Source organism: Pteropus medius, unplaced genomic scaffold, assembly GCF_902729225.1.
Source record: "Pteropus medius unplaced genomic scaffold, Ma_sr-lr_union100, whole genome shotgun sequence".
NCBI lineage: Eukaryota > Metazoa > Chordata > Mammalia > Chiroptera > Pteropodidae > Pteropus > Pteropus medius.
Genome location: NW_024345861.1, coordinates 3,102,744 through 3,130,052, shown reverse-complemented (window position 1 = coordinate 3,130,052; position 27,309 = coordinate 3,102,744). Strand labels below are relative to the sequence as shown.

The window sequence follows — 27,309 nt, the reverse complement described above, 5'->3', positions numbered from 1 at the left end:
TGAAAAAGAAAATTTATTATATAGTGATCTCTTTTCAGCAGGTTAATAAGAAGAGGTTTTTCTTTTGGTTTTCAGTATGTGATGCCCAAGCCTCCTGGATCTCTGCTTTGAGGTTAAAAATGCACTTTATTTTAGAGTGGGAGGATGTGATGGGTGACAGGGAACCAAGCATCTGAAAATGCTCCAAAGTCTTGTTACTGCCCTAACAGTCAGATGCAATGCTTCACTGCTTCTTTCTAAATCAGCCTGACTAGCTGGGAGTGGGGTGGATTAGGAGATGCCAGCTATGTGTGTGACTCTCTTCCAGTAATGCTGCCCCTCAGATTTCAGCCGTTTTGTTTCTATATAACTGCCCCTATCACTAGTACTAGCTGCAGTGTATGTTACAGTTCTGATTGCACAAATTCTCCTGGAGCTCATTGCTAGTTCTGGGAGGATGTGAGGGGCAGAGGGTATGCTCTTGGATGGTGGGGTAAGGTGGCCAGGCTCTGCGACTCATCATTCTGCTTGCCAATGGTGGTTGCTAAGATACAACTATTGCCCCTTTGCACTCAGTTTCTGCCCTGCTCTCTGCCCTGTTCACTGGGTTCCACTGCGTGGAATGTGCTGATCACTCAGGCAGCACTGTTTCAAGGCTCCAAAGAGCCAAGAATCTGCCATGTAAATTCTCCCTTCCCCCTCCTACAGGGAGCACCAGGCTTTGTTCCACATTTCCTTTGTTCCTCTCTCCTATTCCACCTCCTTGATTTGTGTGATTGGTCCACCTTTGGATGCTCTGATGTGCAGATTTCTCAGATATTCATGTGTGCAGACTGGGTGTTATTTCCTGGATGGTAGGTGTTCAGCTCATTGTAATTTAAAGGGGAGAGATCAAGGAAGATACTCCATGCCTCTATGACTCTGACATCAATTTCTCACTCTGTCTTTTGTTTGGAGCATTTAATCCATTTACATTTAAAATAATTGTTGATAGATATGTAGTTATTGCCATTTTATTATTCACATTTTTGTTTTCTTCCCCCTCCTCTTCTTCTACTTAAAGAAGTTCCTCTAGGGAGAGGTGGAAAAAATGGCAAAGATGATAGAGGCTTTGTTCATCCCTCTTGTGACCAAATCAAAGTTGTGACAGAAACACGGAGCAAACAGCAAGCAAAGTCACCTGGGATCTATATGAACAAAAGTACTACAACTAGGGAGGGAAATGAGAAATCACCCTGCAACAGAAGAAGGTAGGAGGGGAGAAGATGTGAGGCTGCCCGGTCTCCAGTGGCTGATTGGGACAGAGGCTGCGCAGCTGCAGCTGGCAGCTGCAAATGCCTCTTAAAGGGGCTGTGTCTGCAAGGGGACTTTCACAGTGACAGACCTGCTTGCTTTGAGCACCAGCTCGCTTTGAGCACCAGTGCCTGGTTGGCTGCTTGGGGGTCACCAGGGACTTCCAAGGGGAAACTGAGTTGTTGGAGTGAGGGCTGGAGGTGAAGTTTTCTCCTGGGCAGAAGTGCTAGTGATATCCATTGCTCCTCTGTTAAGCCTTCCCCGTTCTCAGTGTGTGGATGCAGAGCCACCATAGCTGAGACATCATCAAACTGGAAAACAGAGGTCGCTCCGCCCACAGGATTCCGTGAAACTCTGCTATCCCCAACTGGCAGCCTCACCCAAGCTACATCCAGTTGTGTCCTTGGTGAGTCTGTTGCTCCTTGTTGAGCCAGCTCCAAGACTCACACTGGTGGCAGCTGACCTCAGTTTCTGGCATGGTCTCTTAAGGCAACTATAAACACAGCACCTGTGGATTGCTTGCTGAACCTTAACAGGTGGCCCTGGAGGGACAGGCTGGGGCTAAAATTGGCCTGTAACTGAACCCCTCTCAGGACTGTGCTTCTGGACACCTACTACACAAAGCCATGCTAATAACATTGGGAGACTTAAGAGCTTTGCTTAGTACATAGGAACAGACTCATAAAGGCAGCCAAAATGGGAAGACAAAGAAGCAGAAACCATATGAGAGAACAGAATAGAGATTGAGGAATAATGGAGTCAAGCAATCTAACAGATGCAGAGTTTAACACACTAGTTATAAAGATACTCAATGAACTTAAGGGAAGTGTAGATGAACTCAGCGAGAACTTTAACAAAGAGATAAAAAAAAACATAAAAATGGAAATGGAAATTATAAAAAAGAACCAGTGAGAAATGAATAACACATTATCTGAAATGATGAGTATATTAGAAAGAATCAACAGAGTAGATAAAGAAGAGAATTGAACTATCAATATAGAGGATGGGGAAGCGAAGGACACTCGATTAGAATGGCAAGAAAAAAGATGCCAAGCCTATAATAATAATTTAAGGAGCCTATGGAGCATAATTAAATGTAAAAATATCCATGTCATTGGGGTACCTGAGGGAAAACAAGACATTGAAGAGCTATTTGAAGAAATAATGATGGAAAACTTCCCTAACCTAGTGAAGGAAGTAGACATACAACCAGAGGAAACTTAGAGAGTCCCAAAAAAGATGACCCCAAAGAGGCCCACACCAAGACACATCATAATTAAAATGCCAAAGTTTAAAGACAAAGAGAGAATCTTAAAAGCAGCAAGAGAAAAGTGGTTAATTACCTACAAGGGAGCATCCATAAGACTGGCAACTGATTTCTCAAAAGAAAATTTGCTGGACAGAAGGGCTTGACACAAAATGTTCAATGTGATGAAAATCCAAGATTTACAACCAAGAATACTTTATCCAGCAAAACTAGCATTTAGAGTTGAAGGATAGCTAAAGTACTTCCCAGACAAAAATATGCTAAAGGAATTTATCAACATCAAACCAGTATTACAGGAAATATTGGAGGGACTTCTTTATGAAGTAAAAAAAAAATGTATAGAAAACATGAAAAAAGATTGGTAATAATGACATTCCTATCAACGAGTACCTTAAATAGAAAAGACAGAGTGGTTGAATGAATAAGGAAACAAAGCCCCTACATATGCTGGCTACAAGAGACTCACTTCAGATTAAAAGACACACACAGACTAAAAGGAAGGGGATGGAAAAAAATATTGCTTTCATGGACCAAGGGGGTATTGCACTGAATAAAATAAGTCAGATAGAGAAAGACAAATATCTTATGATTTCACATACATGTGGAATCTGAAGAACAAAATAAACAACAAAAATGGAAATAAACTCATAGATACAGAGCAAATTTTGAGAGCTACCAGATGGGAAGGGTGGGGGGCAAAAAAGGGCAAATGGATTAAGAAGTACAGATGAATAGTTACAAAATAGTCATGGCTATATAAAATGTAGCATAAGGAAAATAGTTAACAATGTTGTAATAATTATGTAAAGGGGAAGAGAGGTACTAGATTTAGTGGGCTGATCACTTGTGAACTATATAGATCTCTAATCACTGTGTTGTACAACTGAAACATATTACTGTATGCCAATTATAATTGAAAAAACTCATTGAATTGTACAATGTAAATACAAGCAACTATTTGACTATTATATTTCAATAAAGCCAAAATAAAAAGAAATTCCTTTAACATTTCTTGTAATAATAATCCAGTGGTAATGAACTCCTTCAGCTTTTCCTTGTCTGGGAAGCTCTTTTTCTGTCCTTCGATTCTAAATGATAACTTTGCTGGGTAGAGTAATCTTATTCGTAAGGTTCTTGCTTTTCATTGCTTTGAATAATTCATGCCAATCCCTTCTGGCCTGCCAAGTTTCTGTTGATAAATCAGCTGACAGTCTTATGGGAGCTCCCTTATAGTTTGCTAACTGCTTTTATCTTGCTGCTTTTAAGATTTTCTCTTTGTCTTTAGCCTTTGGTATTTTAATGATGTGTCTTGGTGTAGGCCGGTTTGGGTTCATCTTCTTTGGGACTCTGAATTTCCTGGGTTTATATGTCTATTACCTTCAGTAGTTTAGGGAAGTTTTCCAACATTATTTCTTCAAAAAAGTTTCCAGTTCCTTGTTCCCTCTTCTCCTGGTACCCTTATGATACAAATGTTAGTATGCTTGATGTTGTCCCAGAGACCACTTAAACTACTCTTATTATTTTTTGGATTCTTTTTTTCTTGTTGTTGTTCTGATTGGGTGTTTTCTGCTATTTTATCTTCCAAATGGCTGATTCGATCTTCTGCTTCTTTTAATCTACTGTTGATCGTCTCTAATGTATTATTCTTCATTTCAGTTATTGTAGTCTTCATTTCTGACTGGTTCTTTTTTATGTTTTCTATCTCTTGTTAAAGTTCTCACTGAGTTCATCTATTCTTCCCCTAGGTTCATTGAACATCCTTATAACCAATGTTTTGAACTCTGCATCTGGTAGATTGCTTTTCTCCATTTTGTTGAGTTCTTTTTCTGGAGCTTTGTTCTATTTTTTCATTTGGGACATGTTTCTTTGTCTCCACATTTTTGTTGCCTACTTGTGTTTGTTTCTATGTATTAGGTAGGGTTGCTATGTCTCCCAGTTTTAATAGAGTGTCCTTATGTAGTATGCGTCCTGTGGGGTTTAGTGGTGCAATTTTTCTGGTTGTCTGAGCCGGGTTCTTCGGGTGTGTCGTTTGTATGGATTGTGTGTGCCTTCCTGTTGTAATTGAGCCTTGGTTGCTGTTTGCATGTCAATGGGAGGGAATGACCCTTGGGTTGATTGTTTTTGAGAACTGGCCAGTGACTACAGTCACTACAGTGACTATTGTATAGGGTCTGACCCTACAGAGCAGGGTTAGCTCTGGTGCCTTCCCAGTCTTCCCTTTGCATGTGTCTTCTTAGAATGTGGCCTCCAGTGGTGCTCTGGTTGGTCTGAAGCCCACCACAGAGCATGCCGGTACAGGGGCCTCTTGGGAGGGTCTTACCACAGGCCAAGTTCAGCTGCAGCCTGTGCCCTGCCTGGGGCCATCTGGCATTAGCCACCAAGGAATCTACAGATTGCCGCCATCCACATTGGGCTTGGAGGTACCTCAAGAGGCTAAACCACGAACAGACCGGCTGCTGCTCTGCAAGAAGTACAGGACATATCAAGGCCAGATGCTGCTTGTTTGGGTTTTGTGGACCTTTGAGAGATTTTAAGAAAGTCCTCGGCATGAGTCAAGACAGGCTGTTTTGCATGGAAATGCCATTGGAAGTGACTTGGATGGGCCTGCCAGTTAGGAAGCATAGAGTCTCAGGGAATCCCCAGGGTGAGGCAACCAATGTTAGCTAGGCTGATGGACACTCAGATGTGGTCTGCACACTGAGAGGAGGAAGGGCTCAGCAAAGAAACAATAGATCCTGCCAGCACTTCTGTCTGGGAGAAAGGTGCCCCTCTAGCCCCGGTCATGAAGCCAGACAACTCGGTTCTTCCCCATATGTTCCTGGTGCCTTTCAAACTGCTGCCCCAGTGTTGGAACTCAGAGCCAGTGAGTCCATCCGTGAATAAGTCCACGCATGTGCCCTTTAAGAAGAATGCCTGGGACTCCAGCCATCCTCTGTCTCATTCAGCCACAACCTCCACTGGTTTTCACAGCCATAAGTTGTGAAGATTTCTCTTCCTGGCACTGGAACCCTGGGCTGGGGAGCCTGGTGTCAGACTGGGACCCCTTGCTCTGAGGGGACCTCTGCAGCTGAGATATCTCTCCTGATCCTTAACCGCCACACGCAGGTATGGGACCAGACTGTTCAGCATCTCTGCCCTTCTTACCATTCTCAAGGTGGCTTATTCTTTGTGTCCTTAGTTGTAGGACTTTTCTGTTCAGCTAGACTTCAGATGTTTCTCAATGATGGCTATTCTATAGTTTAGTTGTCATTTTGATGTGGTCAGTAATTGTTATTCTTAGAATATAATGATTACTTTTCTCATTTTAGTTAGGTTTTGAATGAGCCCATGTGTCAAATTCCAAGGTGATTGTAGCTTGGTGTACTAGATTCATATCTACAGAAATTATCAACAAGATTCCAAACAGAATGTTAAATAGGTTTATGAGGTATGGGGGAAAACCAACATTAGGGTTAGCCTACATTAATAATATTCAGACTATACCTATTCACTACCTATTCATTATGCTCATTTTATGGTCAAGGATTCCTTTAAATATCTGAAAGCTATGCACTGTGTCCCCAGAAAAATGCCCATAAACACATACATGATCATTTTAAATAAAATCTCAAGGAGGATCTGAAACTCACACATAAAACCTCTAGGGGTCTCAAGAATCTATTTTCAAATTCTAATTCAGAAAGTTTTTTTTTTAATTTTTAAATTCAGGTATACTTGATATATAACATTATATTAGTTTCAAGTGTAGAACATAATGAATCAATATTTGTACATATTTTGAAATGGTCAGCACAATAAGTCTAGTTAACATCTTTCACCACACATAATTACAATTTTTTTTCTTGTGATGAGAACTTTTAAGATTTATTCTCTCAGCAACTTTCAAATGTACAGTACAGTATTACTAACTATATTCATCACACTGTATATTAAATCCTCAGGACTTATTTATCTTATAACTGGAAGTTTGTACCATTTGACCATCTTCACCCATTTTGCCTTTGGCCCATGCCCCTCCCCTCCCATCTGGCACTCCCCAATTTGTCTTCTGTATCCATGAGTTCAGGGTTTTGTTTTTGTTTCTGTTTAATTCTACACAAAAGTGAGATACAGAAAGAATTTTTATCTTAGTGGCCTGGATGACTGCAAAGCCAATATTCTCATTTCAGACTTTGGTCTGCCCTTGCTCAGTAATCTTGTGCACTTTGCTTTTTAAAATAACTTTTTAAAATAACTTAAAAAAAAAGAAACCTCCCCTATCCCTAGATTATAAGAATGACATTTCTATTGCAGAAAATTTGGAAAATATAGAAATATACAAAGAAAATAATTACCTGTAATTTCACACTCCCATGTGAATGACTGCTAATAGTTTACTGCATTTCATTCCATTCATCTTACTTTATTTTGGCATAATCTGGGTCCATACATTTAAAGAAGACAATAACTAAGATTGTAGTTAAAGTTTTATGTCCTACCTTTTTCAGCTAATGTTTTATCTTGAGCATTCCTCATGTTATTAAATATTCTTAAAATCTGGATTTTAAAGGTTGCATAATATCTTCCTACACGATAAAGGTTAATTAATACTTTCTCCTATTGTTGGAAATTAGAGTTTTGTTTTCCATTTTTCTTTCATATCTCCTTTTGTTGAACATTTTTGTAAATAAATATTTCCTTAGTATAGAATTCTATAAGTGAAATTACTGGGTCAAATGTTAAGAACATATTAAAGACTCCCGATGAAATTTGAGATGTTACTTTATAGTGCACAATGGTTGTAAAGATTTATGCTACCATAAACTAGTAGTAGAAGGGTCCATCCCATTCCATCTTTATCAGCATCGAGTATTACCATTGTTGGTAAACTTTTCCCATTATGAGAGTGGGAAAATGGTATGTTCCTATGGTAACATTTGCTTTTATTTAAATTTGCATTTATTTGATTACTAGTGAGGTTGAACACTTTTTTAAAAAATTTAAATTTTTTTTTAAAGTTTACTGGGGTAACATTTATATAATTTTCAGGTGTACATTATCATTTGACATCTATATATTATATTGTGTGTTTACCACCCAAAGTCCAGTTTCCTTCAACTACCATATGTTTGATCCCCTTTACCCACTTCACTCTCCCCCTAAACCCTATATTTGACCCTCTTTACCCTGTCTACCTCCCCCCTCCTCCCCAACTCCACTAGTAACCACTAGTCTATAGTCCATATCTATGAGTCTCTGTTTGTCTCGTTCATTTGTTGCTTTTACGTTTATATCTCACATATAAGTGATACCACGTGATTTTCAACTTTATCAGTCTGGCTTATTTCGCTTAGCATGATTATCTCGCGGGCCATCCATGTTGTCGCAAATAGCAGTATATCATCTCTTCTTATGGTTAAGTAATATTCCATTGTATATATGCACCACCGCCTCTGTAGCCAACCATCTATCGTAGGACACTTCGGTTGCTTGATGTCTTGGCCACTGTGAATAATGCTGCTATGAACATCGGTGTGCAAATATCTTTTCAGATATGGGTTTTCAAGTCTTTGGAGTAAATACCCAGTAGAGGGATTGCAGGATCATATGGAAGATCAATTCTTAGTTTTATGAGGAAACTCCATGCTGTTTTCCATAGCGGCTGTACCAATTTGCAGTCCCACCAGCAGCGTATGAGGGTTCCTTTCTCTCCGCATCCTCTCCAACATTTGTTATTACTGGTCATGTTGATTATAGCTATTCTAACAGGTGTGAGATGGTATCACATTGTGGTTTTGCTTTGCATTTCCCTAATAGCTAGTGATGTTGAGCATCTTTTCATATGTTTGTTGGCCATATGTATGTCCTCTAGGGAGAAATGTCTGTTCAGGTCCTCTGCCCATTTTTTTGATTGGAACATTTGTTTTTTGTTGTTATTGAGTTGTATGAGTTCTTTGTACATTTTAGATATTAGGCCTTTATCGGAGGTGTTGCTTGCAAATATATTTTCTCATTCGGATGGTTGATTCTTTACCTTGTTGATGACTTCTTTTGCTGAGCAGAAGCTTTTTGGTTTGATGTAGTCCCATATATTTATTTTAGCTTTTACTTCCCTTGCTTTTGAGGTCTAATTCATTAAATTTTCTTTAAGTCCAAGGTCCTTGAGTTTAGTTCCTATGTTTTCTTCGATTCATTTTATTGTTTCAGGTCTTATATTCAGGTTCTTAATCCATTTTGAGTTAATTTTGGTGTGTGGTTATAGACAATAGTCTAGTTTCATTCTTTTGCTGGTGGCCTTCCGGTTTTCCCAGCACCATTTTGAAGAGGCTTTCCCTTCTCCATTGTATATTTTTGGCTTTTTGGTCAAAGTTATTTGCCCATATAAATATGGGTTTACTTCTGGACTCTCGATTCTGTTCCACTGGTCCGTCTGCCTGTTTTGCTGCCAATACCATGCCATTTTCATTACTGTCGCTTTGTAGTATAATTTGAAGTAGGGCAGAGAGATGCCTCCAGCCTCATTCTTTTTTCTCAGGAAGGATTTGGCGATTTGAGGTCTTTTATGTTTCCGTACAAATCTGATCATTTTTTGTTCTATTTCTTTAAAAAATGCCGATGGGATTTTGATGGGAATTGCATTAAATCTGTATAATGCTTTAGATAATATGGTAATTTTATCTATGTTGATTCTTCCAATCCAAGAACAAAGAATATCTTTCCTTTTTTTTTGTATATTCTTTGACTTCTTTTAATAGGGTCTTATAGTTTTCATTACATATGTCCTTCACTTGTTTAGTTAAATTTATTCCTAGGTATATTATTGTTTTAGTTGCAATTGCAAAAGGAATTATTTTTTCCACTTCTTTTTCTGACACTTCATTATTAGAGTATAGGAAAGTTATGGATTTTTGAAAGTTGATTTTGTATCCAGAGACTTTACTGTATTTGCTTATTGTTTCTAGTAGTATTCTTGTGGAATCTTTATGGTTTTCTATATAGAGAATCATGTCATCCACAAGTAGTGACAGTCTGACTTCTTTGTTTTCTGTTTGGATGCATTTTATATCTTTCTCTTGTCTGATTGCACTCACTAGGACTTCCAATGCTATATTGAATAAGAGTGGCGATAGTGTTCCTCATCTTAGAGAGAAGGTTTTTAGTTTTTCACCATTAAGTATAATGTTGGCTGAGGGTTTGTCATAGATGGCCTTTATTATGTTAAGGTGATTTACTTTTATACCAATTTTGTTAAGTGTTTTGATCATTAATGAATGCTGTATCTTATCGAAGGCTTTTTCTGATTCTATTGATATGATTATATGATTCTTATTTTTTAGTTTGTTTATGTCGTGTATCACATTAACGATTTGCGTATATAGAACCATCTCTGTGCCCTTGGGATGAAGTCTATTGGATCGTGGCATATAATCTTTATAATATGTTGCTGTATTCTGTTCGCTAGCATCTTATTTAGGATTTTTGCATCTGTGTTCATGAGAGATATTGGTCTGTAGTTTTTGTTCTTTTTGTGTTATCTTTACCAGCTTTTAGTTTCAGAGAAATGTCTTCATAAAATGAGTTGGGAAGTATTGCCACCTCTTCAATTTTTTGGAAGAGTTTTAGGAGAATAGGTATTAAATCTTCTTTGAATGTTTGGTAGAATTCACTGGTGAAGCCATCTTTTACTTTTTGGTAAGTTTTTGATGATTGTTTTGATTTCCATACTGCTGATCAGTTTATTTAGATTTTCCAGTTCTTCTTGATTCAGACTATAAAGATCGTTTATTTCTAAGTACTGGTCCATTTCTTTTAGGTATTAAATTTGGTGTTATATACTTTTTCACAGTATTCCTGTATGATCCTTTGTATTTCTGCAATATCAGTCATAATTTCCCCTCTTTCATCCCTGATTTTGTTTATTTGTTTTTTTTCCTCTTTTTTCTTCAGTGACTCTAGCCAGGGGTTTGTCAATTTTATTAACCTTCTCAAAGAAACAGCTCTTTGTTGCATTTATTTTTTCTATTGCTTCTTTTTGTTTTCAATTTCATTTATTTCTGTTCTAATTTGGATTATTTCTTTCCTTCTGCTGACTTTAGGCTCCATTTGTTCTTTCTTTTCTAGATTTTAAGATGAAGCCTTAGGTTGTTTATTTGGGTTCATTCTTGTTTTTGGAGCTAGGCCTGTAATGATATGAACTTTCCTCTTATGACCAATTTTGCTGTGTCCCAAAAGTTTTGATATATTGTACTATCATTATCATTCATTTCTATGTATTTCTCGATCTCTCTTTTTATTTCTTTCTTGACCTAGTTATTCTTCAGTAGCCTGTTGTTTAATCTCCATGTAGTTGTGATTCTTCCTGCTTTCTTTTCGCAGTTAATCTCTAGTTTCAAAGCATTAAGGTCATAGAATATGGTTGGTATGATTTCAACCCTCTTATATTTGTTGAGGCTATCTCTGTTTCCCAGTATGTGGTCAATCCTTGAGAACGTTCCATGTGAACTAGAGAAGAATGTATAAGCAGCTGTTTGGGGATGGAAGGCTCTTTAAATGTCAATTATGTCCAGGTGGTCTAATGTGTCATTTATGGATGTTATTTCCTTATTGACTTTCTGTTTGGATGATCTGTCCATATCCGACCATGGGGTATTTAGGTCCCCTACTACCGATTGTGTTTTGGTCTGTTTCTCTCTTTAGTTATGTTAGTATTTACTTTACATATTTTGGGGCTCCCTGATTAGGAGCATAGATATTAATAAGTGCTATGTCTTCTTGGTGCATGATTCCCTTTATCAGTATGAAGTGTCCCTCAGTATCTTTCTTTACCTTTTTTTTTTATTTCAAAGTCTATTTTGTATGATATTAGTACCACTACTCCAGCTTTTCTTTGAAAGCTATTTGCTTGAAATATCATTTTCCACCCTTTCACTTTGTGTCTATATTTGTCTTTGGAGCTGAGATGTGTGTCCTGGAGACAGTATATGGTTGGCTTTTGAATCATTCTGCAACTCTGTGCCTTTTTATTGGTAATTTCAGTCCATTTACATTTAGGGTAATTATTGAAATATGAGGTCTTCTTATAGCCATTTTATCTTTTGCTTTCTGGTAGCTTGGTGTTTCCATTGCTTCCTTGTCCTTGTGTTTCTGTTTTCATTATTTCAGTTGGCTTTTGTGGGTTTTCCCTCTGGTTCTTCTTGTTTTATGTTATATACTTCGATTCTTAATCTTTGGTGTGTGGTTACTATTATGAATATGAAAAAGATAGTTATATATATATATACAGTTGTCCATTTTCATCTGTGCCTGCCTTATCTCCATTCCCCTTTGAGAATTTGGATCTTTGAATCTCCCCCTTTTCAGTCATTTATATCTCAATTTGTCCCTATGGATGCTGAACGTTCATTACTGTCTTGTTATAACAATTCTCTTCTTATTATTTAAGCTTATAAAGCCCTGTTCTTAGTAAAGCTTGCACTCCTGCTTCTATATGCCTGATAGTCACTTTACTCTTAATTATGTATTTTTTTTTGTCATTTTGTTTTTGGTGAACTGACCCCTTTCAATATTTCCTGTAGTGCATGCCTCATAGTGGAGAATTCTCTTAGTTTTTGAATGTCTGGAAAAGTCTTATTTCTCCTTCATATCTAAAGGAGAGCTTAGCTGAATACATTATACTAGGCTGGTAGCTCCTTTCACTTAATAGTTTAAATATTTGATTCCATTCCTTTCTGGCTTTGTAAGGTTTGTGTTGAGAAGTCTGAGGGTAATCTAATGGGTTTTCCTTTATAAGTTACCTTTCTTTTTCTCCCAGGCTTCCTTGAGAATTCTATCTTTGTCGTTGATTTTTGATAACTTTAATACAATGTGTCTTGGTGAAGACCTTTTTGGGTTGAGATAATTGGGTGTTCTGTTGACTTCTTGAATTCCAAGCTCCCGCTCATTCCTTAGATTTGGGAAATTCTCATCTACTATTTGTCTGAAAATGCTTTCTAATCCCTGCTCCTTTTCTTCACCTTCAATAATGCCCATTATTCTTATGTTTCCTCTCTTGGTGGTATCAGCTAGTTCTTATATTTCTCTTTCATTATTTTTCATTCTTTGGTTTCTCTCTTCTTCCTTCTGATTTATTTCTAGATTTCTGTCTTCGATATCACTGATCCTTTCCTCCATTCAGTCGACTCTATTTCCCAAGGTTGTTATTTCGTTTTTCAACTCTTCCAGGGTGTTTTTTTTTTATCTCCAAAAGATCTATTGTGTTCTTTTTGAAGGTTCAATCTCCTTAATCTGCTCATCTAGTTGTTTTTTTAATTCTTGAAATTGTTGATATGACCCATTTCGGAACTCACTGAGCTTTTTCAGAAGTACCTTCCTGAAGTCTCTGTCATTTAAGTTGCATATTTCTAACTCTCCTCTCCAGAGTTTTACCCAGGAGATGCCATTTCTAGAACTCTGATAGAAACTCTACCTGATATCCACCAGACAAGTCTATTTGGACTGGTTTTACTTCTCACTTCAGCTGTGTATCTGGTAAATATTCTGTTAGAAACTGGTAAATGGAACAAATCATACACATTAAGTTGTGTGTCTAGACAACTTTAGTGGCTGTTATGAAAAACATCCATTGAAATCTATGTCTTAGTGTCACCAATGGAAGTGATTGAAAAGCAAGCACTGTCATAGATAAGTTTGTTTATATCAAGCCATGGGACTAGTTTGACTGCTTCTCACTGGAATTGGGTGGTTGTTTGTTGTTGCATTTCCACAGCTTAAAGTTTACCACATTTTTACTATGAGTGAATTTTTTCTATGAGTGAAGAAAATGCAAGCATTCCAGGCATCCCAGGCATGACACAGGTGCTCAAAGCAGACCTGGTCTCAATAATGACTGATTATTTCCTTCAGGCTGGCAGTTGCTCTGGGGCTGATATTGAAAGTCACTATATTTGGAAAGCTGGTTACATCATTCTAACATTGGTTAATGTTTAAGAACGGACAGGCAGAGTTCTGTGTTGGTAGTAGGCTTGGTGCACTGTAGAAAGGAAATTTGGACTGAGAAATACCTGGTTAACTGTGGTGAACTGTGCTTGGTTAGGACTCGAAAACTCCCAAATCTTTAATTTTCCCCCGGCAGCTCTCTCTGAGCACCGGTAGCTCAATTTCAGTATTAGCTTTTAGCCCTCTGGCCCTTCATATGTATTCATGGCAATGATATAATTCATTGACTTTTTCTTTTATGTTGTCTTTGTCCAAATGTCACCTTATGTCTCTCATCTTTCAGAGTGTGCCTGCCTGGTCTTTCCAAATGAATTATAAACTACCCAAAAGCAGGAACTTGGATCAACCAGGTCGACCTGATAACTACCTCCAGGGCATGCCATAAAGGATTCTAGAGGGCCTCCTGACTAAAGACATTTCTCTACACAAACCTTGGTGTCTGAAATTGCTACTATTAGAGTAATTCAGCAGGGTAAGGACAAAAGAAGCTCCTATTAGACTGTTCATTTAAGGATCTTGAACCATTATCCATCATTAGCACCCTCTCTTGATTTAGTATATCATATAAGCTAGACAGTTACCTAGAAAAGTTTTGGAGAAATGGGACTTCAGATTAGAAATTCTCTGCAGTTTGCAAACATAAAACGAAATTTCTATATCTTGTATAAGGTCAAGCCTTACCCTCAGCCTTACCCTCAGTCTCCTTTCAAAAGCTGAAATGTTGCCTTTGTTTTGTTCCTTCCTCTGCCTCCACTCAATGAGGTTTACGTTGTGCTCTCCAGGCAGTGAGATGTTACACTTGCCCAGGGTTGGGTTGACTGCCCCAGCTAGGATGTGGGGCTCTGAGCTGAGGCTGAGCTCCATCCCGCTGGCAAAGGTGACACGTAGGGAGCCATCTGGACTCACCCGATAGGTACTTTGGATATTTTCTGTAGACAGAAGCAAAGGAGAAAGAGCAGGGAGAAAGGGAAGCACAGGAAGCAGAGAAGAGACAAATTAAGCTTTAGGAGGCAAGTTTGGGAAGGGATGAGCAGGTGGGATGCTGTGGACCCAACTGCCTTCTGGGCTAGACAACCACTCTGAGAGGCAGGCATTCCCTCTGTCCATTTGGGTTTTGTTATTTTCACAGTTGGGGTATCTCGTTTCTTGGATAAAAGACTCCTGTCTAATACTGCAGGGTGTTTTTTTTCTTTCTTATTTTTAAAGAATTCCCTCATTAACTCCTTTTTTGACTTGGTGGATTGGCCTCCTCACTTTGGTATGGTGGGAGCTAGCATAAAAAGAGTATCAAGTTGAACTAGGCATCTTTACTGCCTGGGGACACCAGCACAATTGCTGTACTCAACAAAATAGTAACACTGACAAAGGTTGCCACTGATTCTTTTAAGATGGATCTGAATGTTGGACAGTTCTGTGTCTGGCCCCACAACCTAAAAACAGAAGGAGTCCTTAATGACTAGGCAAAGAGAAAACAATTTCTGTGTGTCCACTTCCTTTTGAGCTTCCAAGACATTCCTTCTAAGTCTAACCTACTTCCTTCTTCCTTCCTTCCTTCCTTCCTTCCTTTCCTTCCTTCCTTCCTTCCTTCCTTCCTTCCTTCCTTCCTTCCTTCCTTCCCTTCTCCCCACCCTCCCTTCTTTCTTTTTATCTTCTGTTCTTTCTTACTTTGTTTTATTTGAATAGAATGAGCCTTTAATTATCTCATTTCATTTATATTCTTGCTCAGTGTGTATCCTAATTTACCCTTTTTATTCACCCATGTCAGCATGAATCTTAAATGTTAATCTCAGATGGGGCGCAGACTCCATTTCTTTGCTCTAACCCCTTCAGAACCTAAAAGAGCTTTACACACAGCTGGGTGCTAGGAAATGACTTGATGGAAGAGAGGATTTGGCAAGGATGTAACTTCGTGACTCCCACAGAGATGTAGCTCAAGGTTGCTACGTGAACTTGTGAAAGGGGTGATTTTGCCTGGGTTTCAGCCTTCATAGCTAAAAACTAATAAGAAGGCATCTTCTCAGCCAGAAGTGAATTCTATTTATTAATGGTGTACAGAGATTTGAGGGTAGAAGTTCAGAGCTATTATAGTCAGGCGAAGTTGGAAATATTCTTACCTTGTTTTAAAATATATATGGTACTAGTTGCTGTCAAGTTGGTTGACATGAGGACATTTTCACTGTTGGAAGTGTCTAGCTCCACTTTTGTCAGCTTCTCCAGGTCACTGTGGAAGCTGCTGACATCTCCAGTGGGAAATGTTGCATTGGTCAGATGTCCCTCGGAGTCATACCTGAGGAATGGAACCAATGCCAACTTTGAAACCTATTGGCAGTGATAACAGGCCTTTGAAAATGAAAATCACTTGGCAACTAATGCAGTTTAACTTTGAGTGATAAGAAGGATTATTAATCTTGTTCAATAAGAAGAAAAGGTCGGAGAGATGATTAATCAAACAAAGGTATTTTTTGCAGCTTCTGAATTCTTGATGACTTCCTTGAGCTGTGCTGTTTTACAGAAAAAAAAATATATCTAGTAATGAGTCACCAGGATGTAAACTGATTTATGAATCGTGTCCTGCTGTGTGCAATGTTGCAGGGAGGCCTCCATTTGCAATTTGGGTCTATTTTATTAGATGCGATGGATGACAGAACCCAGAAGAGGGTGCTGTTGGCAAAGGAAACAGGCACAAATGAATGCTTAAAGCCTGGGAAGGGCAATAAACTGATTTTGCAATGTGATAGAAAAATTATATTTTCTACTGTTTAAGTTGCCAAATTTGAAATGAATGAATCATTCTTCCAACAAAATGAACAAGCACAGAAGATAATGTTCATTCAAACATTCTGCAGCCCTCTGATCTCAGTGTCACTTAATTTTTAAAAATCTTTTTGAGTATAGTACATAATGTGTTATAATTTGCTTATATGGGTAAGAGACAAAAATAATTAATTATCTGAGATAACAGGCAATAACTTATATCTAGAAATATAGTCGAGTGAATTTACTTAAAAAAAAACAAACAAACATCAGAATTATTGGCAATCTCACTGTCCTCTAAATGAAAACTGCTTCCCTGAAGGCTTTTGATGTGGAGCTGTTCTTTTATTGCCAATAGAACCATGAAAAATAAACACTTCATTAAAAGTAAAGACATGCACTTAGAACCCATCACTGTTTTCTTTTCAAGCTGCAAATTACAAAATATCTAAGCACTTTTATTTGCTTTTAAAATGTTAACCAATTACATTCTTTTAACCCAAAGTGATCAGGATACAGCCTGGATACAATGGTGGAGTCTGACTCTACTACCTCCTCCCTCAACAATTATGCAAAACGGTATAGTGACTCAGTGTTAATCTACTAGGTTTTAAAGAATTCAGCTTGGATTGTTGCTCAGACTAGCTTTTGGTAAGTTCAGAGAAAGGGGCTGGACTTGAAGAACTGAACTCGAAGCTATACACAATGCTGCCTCAACTTCAGTTCTGTGTGTACACGAGTATGTGTATGCGTGCACACACACATTAGCAATTAAAATAGACTTAGACAAATTTAAAAAATCAAATAGGTCATTTGACATCATAGTTATGCCAAGCCCTAATTGTTTAATTGGGTGTACCCTTTGTTTAAATGGATTTCAGTCATAATGGCTGTTGGTGTGATGTTCTTATACAGCTAAGGCCTCATTATCAAGAAAAAGCCAAAAGATGCTGCTTGTGCCTAAGGTTAATGGCAAAATCCTCCAGCCTGCTCAGCCTGTTTGCCCAGGGCCTGCTTTGAGGCTCTGTGCCTGCAAGAAGAAAACCCTTGATGAGAAAGGAGCATGGAAAGGCTTGAATGCCTAGCATAGCCAAACTTTGTCTGCCTCGTCTTTCTTCCAGCAGAGGAAAATAACATCCAGCTTTGATTCTCCCAAAGTGTCAAGCTGCTTTACCCTGCAGGGAGGAGTTTATAGGCAGCAGACAGAAGAAAACTGCTGTAGGCCTGCCTCATGAGGGAAACTGTGGCCCCACAACCTGGGTTACACAGGTAATTCCTCTCTTTCACATCCATTGCCAGCACCTCTGGTGACCCTTTCCTGATTCCTAAGAGGTTTCCTTGACCTTTGGCAAGGTCTCTCTTAATGATTCCTCCAGGAAATCTAACCTAAGGTACTATGCATGCAGGTTCCCCCATGGACTTTGTAGCTTGGGAATGTTTCCTTCTTTCCCAGTCACTCAGCCCCTTGTTTTTAATTTTATTTTTATTTTTATATATTTTTTAAAGCCTATAGCATCTGGTATTTTTAGGTGGTCTCCTATCCAAGTACTAACCAGGCCTGACCCTGCTTAGCTTCCAAGATCAGACGAGATTGGGCATGTTCAGGGTGGCATAGCCGTAGACTCAGCCTCTTGTTTTAAAGTGAGATTTCTTTTAAAGGTGAGGGCAGTGGTTGGGTCCACTCCTCAGGTCAAGACAAAAAGACTGGATGCCAACTGAGCCACCCACGAACAAAGGCATAAGGGCCAAACATTCCAACGAACCTTAGCAGTGGCCTGTGGATAAATTTGGTTTCCTACCTACCCTCCAACACCAAACATTCAGCTTAGTCACTGGTGCTCATTTGGAAAAAAAAAAAGAAAAAGCTAAACAATCCTGGATAAAACTGTAATTATCTGGATCCAGCTGGGAGGCTGCTGCCTATTCTTTCTCTGGTGAGGGAGGCAATGGTGTGGGGATCAGGTAGAATTTCCCACAGTCCTGCCCAATCTCTGTGTAGCTAGAAAATTATATTGCCTGATTTCCTTTCTGTGGCTGGTTAGGCACAATCGAAAGTACACATTTGATTTTTACTCTATCATAAACAAAGCACTCTACCTTGAGGGCATTATCTAAGTGAACTAAGTCAGACAGAGAAACACAAATACTATATAATCTCACTAAAATGTGGAATCTAAAACAAAACAGAATGAAACAAAACAAAACAAAACAAAAACCTGCACACACCAAACTCATAGAAAAAGAGATCAGATTTGTTGTTACCAGAGGTGGTGGCTGGGCATAGGTGGTTGGATGAAGGTGGTCAAAAGGTACAAATTTCCAGTTATAAGTTCTGGAGATGTAATGGATAACATGATGGCAATAGTTATCAGTGCTATGTGGTGTGCATGAAAGTCTCCAAGAGTGTAGATCCTAAAAGTTCTCATCAGAAGGAAAAATAACAATTTTTCTCTGTTTTTTTTTTTGTATCTATATATGAAATGATGGATGTTAACTAAACTTATCATGGTAATCATTTTGCAATATACATAAGAACTGCTGTATGCAAACTTATACAGCACAATATTTCAATTATATTGCAATAAAACTGAAGGAAAATCCCCCTGAATCCAAAGCATTCCACCTTTAACACCCTCATGCATCCCAATTCTGCTAGTTGCAGTCAAAGCAATTACATTTGGTGGTATCTGCAGTGTGGTGTCTATCACGTACTCAATTATTTATAATGCCCTCGGTTGAAATGCACAGGCCCGCCTCTCTTCTGTGGGGTCATTTCCAAAGGAAGAATGACAGGCACAACTTTGAGAAGATTGCTTAAAAGTAGATAAGAAATAAGGGGATCTTTTAATTCTCTATTGTTTGCTTGAGTTTTGTTTTTCCTCTATCACAGGGGAATGTACGTTTCTAGATGGAATGTCAAAGAAACAAGTTCAATCAAAATCTCTTCTGCTGTTTTTCTCTTTTGTGCCTGCACTTTTTGGTGCGGAGAGTACAAGCCAATATGCTACAACTGATGCCCTCAGGCCATAACATGGTATAAACATCCTCCTCTTCCCAGGTTGGGAGTAGCACTTGCTTAACAAGGCCTGCAAATTCTGGCTGGTGAATTGCACCATCAGGCAATGACTGTGGCCTTTATAGGCATCAGAAGTGGATCCGGTAAGGGGAGATTTGCTATCAAATTGTTCCTTCCTGACCTGATTTTACAGAATTCTACTCTGTAAAGGAGCATACACATGTCCCTGTGAAGCAAAGGAAACATCTGGAAAGGAAATTTAGAATTCATTCTTGTGCTTGAGGAGCATATAGTTTAGTTGGGGAAATGATATTTATACTTTATGAAAAATATATTGGGTCTCATATTTTTTCATAAGGAGTAGCCTTTCCTTTCCCTTGCTAGCTAGAGCTAAACCATACAGAGTAAAAACTAGAAGCTCCTCTACCTTTGCTTTCAAGAAAATATTGAAGATTGCAGAAGGAAAATTCATTTTTTTAAAGAAAACAGACCTTCTTTACCCTTTTGTGCCAGAAACCTGAACAACCTAATAAGCATTCTTTCAGAAATACTGTGTTCCCTTTCCTCACCAATAACTTCATTTGGCATCCTATGATTCCGCTCCAAGTTCATAATGCCCTTCATTTGTCCCTCATTCAATAAATATCAGTCTTGAATGAAATTCAAAGTCTAGTGGGACAGATAAGATATGCAGATGAATCATTCTAATGCCAGAATATTGTCATGTAATTCTGTAAGCAAGTCGCTGAGCTGAGCAGAAGAGAAGAAGGAAGAGAAAGAAGTGGTATCTGAGTCGTGAAAGAGAAATAGAGATTAATCCTTTGTTAGGTAGAGATTGGGGAGGACAGGAAGGCATTTCAGAGGCAATGGCATGAAGAAAAGCACACAGGTGGATGGGATATCCATTGAAGGGACCGAATTGCAGGAGTGCAAAGTTTCCCTGGGAGAGGAGTGGGAGATAAGGCTGGAGAGGCACTTTGGAATCGGAGCATGGGGAAACTGGCTCTGGAGAAAAGCAGGTAGTCAGTGGACAACGGAGAGGCATAGACAACTATTCAGGGGAGAACAGTATGATTCAAGCAGTACTTTGGTAGCAGTAAATCTTGGAAAGAGAGCTATGGAGCAGGAAGACTGTTGGGAGGCTGCAACCTCAGTCTATGTAAGAGAAGGTGGTGGCTTCTTGCCTTTGTTAAACATATCACAATTGCCCATCATTGAGACCTATCTTCCTTACTGGTTGTAAACTCTCAAATCTTTAGAGAGAGAGCACAGTGTCTCATTCAATTCTGTATTCTCAGTATCTGGCACAGAGTAGATTCACACTACATATGCTTGTTGAATGAGTGAAATTGGAGGCTGCTAGTGGAAATGGAGAGGATGGGGTGGATATGAGAGAGTTAGTGTGGTTAGAGAACAGACAGAACCATCTATGGTGGTGTTGGGAGGCCAGGCTCAGTTTACACAGATGTCTTGTACAGTTCAGCTAGTCTGTGGTGGTGTTGATTTGGGAGGCCGAGCTCAGTTTTACACAGATGTCTTGTACAGCTCCAGCTAATCTTCCCCTATCTAACAGCCTCTAACTTTTTTTTTTTTTTGCCACAGTCTCCCTTCCTTTTTTCATTCCATGTCTCTATAGCAGTTCTCCCCAGCATGACCCATGACAATTCTGTCTGTCCAATCTTGATCCTTATCAAGGACATAAAGCACAAAGAGAGATGACTTGGCAAGACTGGAGAGGAGCAGTTGGCCATCTTATGTTCATCTTGTTTAATCGAGATCCTTTGCCTGCCTGGAGACAAGGGGCTGGACCACATGGTACCTTAGCTCCCTCCCTACTTTGAGATCCTAGAAAACATTGGAAACTTTTTGATGTTTGGACTATTTGTTCATATAACTAGTTCTGCATGGGACTCATGCAAATATCTCACCCAGAGACATAGCTTGTTTGCCTTGTCCCTCCCGCACTCCCCCCCAGCCTCACACTCCACCCCTTTCTAATCTTATCAGGGGAGAGAAAGAATCCTTCATTAGCCATCTTCCATAAAACCGACCATTTGTAAAACAGTCTAGAGGGAACCCAGAACTATTATGAGGGCCTTTCTAAGTTGTCAGTGAATGGAGTTTTTGGAGGGACCCCAGGGAATATGCTGAAGAAGTTCAGAAACAGAAAACTCAGAAGACTAGGGATTAAGAGATCATGTAAATGAGCCATCTCATTTGGAGCGAAGGGCATCCCACAAAGGGAAAGGGCCTGAGAAACTGTCAGCTCAGCCCAGACCCTCAGTAGTGACATACTGACATTTTGGCCTCAATCTGGGACCCTTTCAGTTTAGTAGAATAGGAGCTTTTCAAGGGAACTACATCTTATCTCTTCTTGCAGCTTCATAGACAAAGAAGGCTTGGCTGCTGTGTGAATAGCTGGACCCCGACCTCGGACCTCAACTGTGGCTGGGTTATTGCAATTAGGATCCCACCAGCCTCTTGGGCCAGAACACCTGCCTCATTCAGCCATTATTCCTGCCTTGACAGTCACCTCCTTGCTAGCCATTTCTCTGTGGTCGGCTTTTCCCCTAACACTCAGGACATTTAGGAGCAGTCAAGTATCAAGTACTAATACTTGGGGTGTGTGATTTTGATCCTGGTCCAAGTCAAACGGAATTATGAAAACCAATAAACTATTTAAACATCACACCACACAATACAAGCCCACATTCTATGATTGTACAAGATGCATTTTATAATACCATGTGGATTATCTAGTGTTCAGGGTCATCTGTGTCATTTCTCCTTTCCACTGCGGCAGATCGTAGAAAGTTGAATGGATTATTGGCTTAACTACCTCTCCACAGCAGCCCTGCATCCTGCCAAATTTTGCTTCTGTTTCTGTTCTCTTTTACTGTCTCTCATTTCAGAACAGAAATTCTATTTCCACCTTGGCAAATCACTGTCCCCTTTGGCCACAGAAGGCAGTCTCCCACTCACCTCAGAGAAATGCTCAAGTTCTTTTAGGAGGGTCTGGTGTCTGTGGCAAGGCCACCTTCTACTATGTCAGCATGGCTCTGACCCTGACTAGAATATTAGGTCCCATTATTTGTTCCCCCAACTTCAAAAAAAAAAAACAAGGAAAAACTCAAAGGAGTGTTCACAGATGGCTAATGCATTGAGGATAAGTGAAAGAAGTCAGATTTTGTACAGAGCAGACTGTAGGAAGAAGTAATTACATTATGTAGGTTGGAAATTGCTCATTTCTTTATGTGCAGGTAAGAAGGGACAAGGACAGTGTTTTGTGGAGGACTCCTGTTCAGCACCAGAATGGATTGCTTTGGGAGGAAGAGGAAGCTTCTCTGCACAGACACTATTTGGTCAAGAGGGTTTTAGCATATTCCTGGCTGGAGTTAGGAAGATGAGAGAAGGAAGAAATGACTTGTAATGTTTTTGTGGTCATAAAATTCCATGATTACCCCCATGTGGATGCCTGTGTTTCTCATCTGCTAGTGGCTCCAGATTGATTATTTAACAACGATGATGTTAGTTGATATCTTTTCACTCACTGCCAGCCAGGTCCTGGTAAGAGGCCTGAGCTCCACTCACCATAAGTGTCTTGCTTGCCACACAATGCAAATACCACCAGTGGGAACCAGGCACACAACCTGATCTGACTACAACAATCTCTTCTCATTTCGGCATCATCAATTTTCCCCTCTGTATTGGATTATTTTCATAGGCGTACAAATATACCGTTATTTCTTTCATTTAAAAAAACTCATGTTTACTACATTCCTCCTCCAGCTCTAATTTCTTTGCTCCTCTTTACAGCAAAGCTCCTCAGAAGAATTATTTACTCTCTGTCTCTAATCCCTCTTTTCCCAGTCACTCTTTTTTTTTTAATTATTATTTTAAAGATACAATTCATATACTATAAAAGTCACCATTTTGAAGTATATAATTCACTGGCTTTCAGTACATTTGCAATGTGTGCAACCATCGCTACCACTTCTAGAACATTTCCATCACCCCTAAAATAAAGCCCATATTCATAAGCAGTCATTTTCCATTCACTCCTCTCCCCAGCCCTTGGCAACCATTAATCTACTTTCTGCCCCTATGAATTTGCCTTTTCTGAACATTTCATATGAATGGAACTATACTATATTTGTCTTTTTGTGTCTGGCTTCTTTCATTTAGCATACTGTTTCTGAGGTTCATCCATGTTGAAACATGAGTCAGAACTTCATTGTTTCTTACAGATGAATAACATTTTATAATCTAGATATACCCCATTTTGTTTGTCTAGTCATGACTTGATGGACATGGTACTTTACACTTTTTGGCTATTATGAATAGCACTGCTATGAATATGTGTGTGTGCACTCTCTTAAACCTGTTTGTTCAGGCTTTTGTCTCCCACTGCACCACAGCACCTGCTCTTCTCAAGGTCAACAATAATCTCCATAGCAGGAGACTGATCAATTCTCCGTCTTTATCTTACTTGACTTATCAAGAGTATTTGATGCAGCTGATCACTCCTTCCTGTTTTACTTGCCTTCTGGGACATCCCACTTTCCTGGTTTTCTTCCTACTTCACTGGATTTTTCTTCAAAGTTCTTTTGCTGGTTCCTTTTTCATATCCTCAACTCTAAACATTAGATTTCTCCAGGTTCAGTCAGATCTCTTTTCTCCCTTGTCTACACTCACTTCCATGGAGATCTCAGATTCATCCCATCCCATGGCTTTAAATACAGTCTAAACACTGGTGAGTGCCAAATTTGGATCTCCAAATTTCAAATTTCCAGCTTTTCCACTCAATTCCAGACTCATATATTCAATCATGTACTTGATATTTTCACCTGGAAGTCTAACCAAACTGATCATATCCAAAACTGAACTCCTGATTATTCACTTGGTATAATATATTCCTTGCATAATCTTCTCCACCTTGGTAAAGGGAAAGTACAACATGCAGTTGCTTAGGTCAAAAACTGTAGAAGATCTTTGGAAATGTGGGAGAGTGAAAGATGTCCCCAGATCTCTCCCCTTGAAACAACAATAGGCTGAACATCTAAAACTCAACAAAAAACATCTAAACTTCACACCAGTACGACTGTGCGTGGGATCTGTGCATAAAAGCTACCACAGGTCAGAACCCTGGGTATTGGGCAGTGGACTGAGAAGAATAAAGAAGCTGCTTCTCACAGCCACCAGAGCTCCCTGCAGGAGGAAGGGGAGGGGAGAAGGAGCGGCGAGTTCCCTGAACAGCCTTGCCTGGGAAAGCTGCAGGGCTCAATAATCAGGGCAGAAAGCAGAAAAGCGGGACAGGACCACAGAGGAACAATAGTTGATTTTTGCTGGCTGTGGTTGCAAAATCAAGGCTGAGCAACAGCCCCCAACCCTGAACCCAGAGGGCAACTCCTCCCATATCCTCTGAGACCAAATACCGCAGAGCCCCAGAGGAATCTGAGCAAACGCTGACGAGACTGTCGCTGACACTGACAGGGACTGAAACTGAGGGTAGCGAGCATCATTAAATATTTACAAGAAAATTTAAAAAGCATTATTAAGTCTTTATATAAAGCAGGGATTCAAGAGGCTTAGATGTCAGCAGGAAACCAAAAGAAAAGCGCCTTCTTTGCAACAGGCTAAAGAGAGAACTTTGTATAATAAATCTTCCTTCTGAAAAATCAGTAGAATACATTTTCATTAATGCCACAGAGAAATAGTCCATTAAACACCATGAACAACCAAGGTGACAAGGCATCTCAGAAAGAAAGAGAAAAATCTCCAGAAAATAAGCTTACAGACATAGAAATGTGCAACTAAATGACAGAGAATTCAGGATGCTACTTCTGAAAAAACTCAATGAGATGCAAAACAACTTAAAGAAACAATTTCATGAATTGAAAAAACAACTAGATGAGCAGAGCAAGGAGATTGAAACCCTCAAAAAGAACCAAATAGAACTTCCAGAGAAGAACACACTGCAAGAGTTGAAAAATGAAATAGCAAGCTTGGGAAAAGAGTCGACCAAATGGAGGAAAGGATCACTGATATCAAAGACAGAAATCTAGAAATAAATCAGAAGGAAGAAGACAGAAACCGAAGAATGAAAAATAATGAAAGAGAAATGCAAGAAGTAGCTGATACCATCAGGAAAGGAAACATAAGAATAATGGGTATTATCAAAGGCAAGGAAAAGGAGCAGGGACTAGAAAAGCATTTTCAGACAAATAATTGACGAGAATTTCCCAAAGCTAAGGAATGAGCAGGAGCTTGGAATTCAAGAAGTCAACAGAACACCTAATTATCTCAACCCAAAAAGGCCTGCCCCAAGACACATCGTATTAAAGTTATCAAAAATCAATGACAAAGACAGAATTCTCAGGGCAGCCAGGGAGGAAAAAATGGTAACATATAAAGGTAAACCCATTAGATTATCCTCAGACTTCTCAGCACAAACTTTACAAGCCAGACAGGAATGGAATCAAATATTTAAACAAGCGAAAGGAACTACCAGCCTAGAATAATGTATCCAGCTAAGCTCTCCTTTAGATATGAAGGAGAAATGAAGACGTTTTCAGAAATACAAAAACTGAGAGAATTCTCCACCATGAGGCCTGTACTACAAGAAATACTGAAAAGGGTCAGTTCAGCGAAAACAAAATACCAAAACAAACAAAAAAAAATACAAAATTAGGAGTAAAGTGACTATCAGGCAAATAGAAGCAGAGGAGTACGATCATTACTAAGAACAGGGCTTTATAAGCTTAAATAATAATAAGAGAATTGCTATAGCAAGATAGTAATGAACTTTCAACATACATAGGGACAAATTGAGATAACAATGACTGAAAAGGGGAGGATTCAAAGATCCAAATTCGCAAAGAAGAAAGGAGATAAGGCACGCACAGAAGAAAATCAACGAATATATATATATAACTATCCTTTACATATTCATAATAGTAACCACATGCCAAAGAGTCAGAACAGTTGTATATAACATAAAACAAGAAGGACCAGGGAGAAAACCCACAAAAGTCAACTGAAATAAAGAAAAGAGAAGCACAAGGACAAGGAAGCAATGGAAACACCAAGCTGCCAGAAAGCAAAAGATAAATGGCTATAAGAAGACCTCATATTTCATTAATCACTCCAAATGTAAATGGACTAAACTCACCAATAAAAAGGTGTAGAGTTGCAGAATGGATCAAAAACCAAAAGCCAACCATGTTCTGCCTCCAGGACACACATCTCAGCTCCAAGTACAAATATAGACTCAAAGTGAAAGGGTGAAAAATGATATTTCAAGCAAATGGCATTCAGAAAAAAGATGGAGCAGCAGTACTAATATTGAATGAAACAGACTTCAAAATAAAAAAAGGTAAAGAAAGATACTGAGGGACACTTCATAATGATAAAGGGAATCATGCACCAAGAAGATATAGCACTTATTAATATCTAGGCTCCCAATCAGGGAGCCCCAAAATATGTAAAGCAATTGCTAACAGAACTAAAGGGAGAAATAGAACAAAACACTATCATAGCAGAGGACCTAAATACCCCACTGTCGGATATGGACTGATCATCCAAACAGAAAATCAATAAGGAAACAACATCCTTAAATGGCACATTAAACAAACTGGATATAATGGTCATTACAGAGCCATCCATCCCAAAACAGCAGCTTATACATTCTCCTCTGTTGCACATGGAACATTCTCAAGAATTGACCACATACTGGGACACAGAGATAGCTTCAACAAATAAAAGAGTGTTGAAATCATATCAACCGTATTCTCTGCTTTGAAACTAGAGATCAACTGTAGAAAGAAATTAGGAAGAAATAAAAATACATAGAGATTAAAGAACATGCTACTGAAGAATAACTGGGTCAGAGAAGAAATAAAAAGAGAGAATAAGAGATACATAGAAATGAATGGTAATGATAGTATAACATATCAAAACTTTTGAGACACGGCAAAAGTGGTCATAAGAAGAAAGTTAATATCATTACAGGCCTAGCTCAAAAAAC

The 27,309-nt window shown here is 38.9% G+C and overlaps 1 protein-coding gene and 1 pseudogene across 1 annotated transcript in view; both read right to left on the bottom strand.

Moving 5' to 3' along the window:
- The window catches only part of TENM1 (teneurin transmembrane protein 1), a 1,050,723-nt gene that overhangs the window by 26,501 nt on the left and 996,913 nt on the right, over positions 1-27,309 (bottom strand). Inside the window, exons 29-30 of the mRNA XM_039874688.1 lie at positions 15,628-15,800; positions 14,207-14,442 (exon numbers count right to left, since the gene is read on the bottom strand). Of these exons, the coding sequence (XP_039730622.1) occupies positions 14,207-14,442; positions 15,628-15,800 (409 nt within the window). The remainder of the gene's footprint in view (positions 1-14,206; positions 14,443-15,627; positions 15,801-27,309) is intronic.
- On the bottom strand, positions 17,772-17,890 carry LOC120612277 (uncharacterized; annotated as a pseudogene).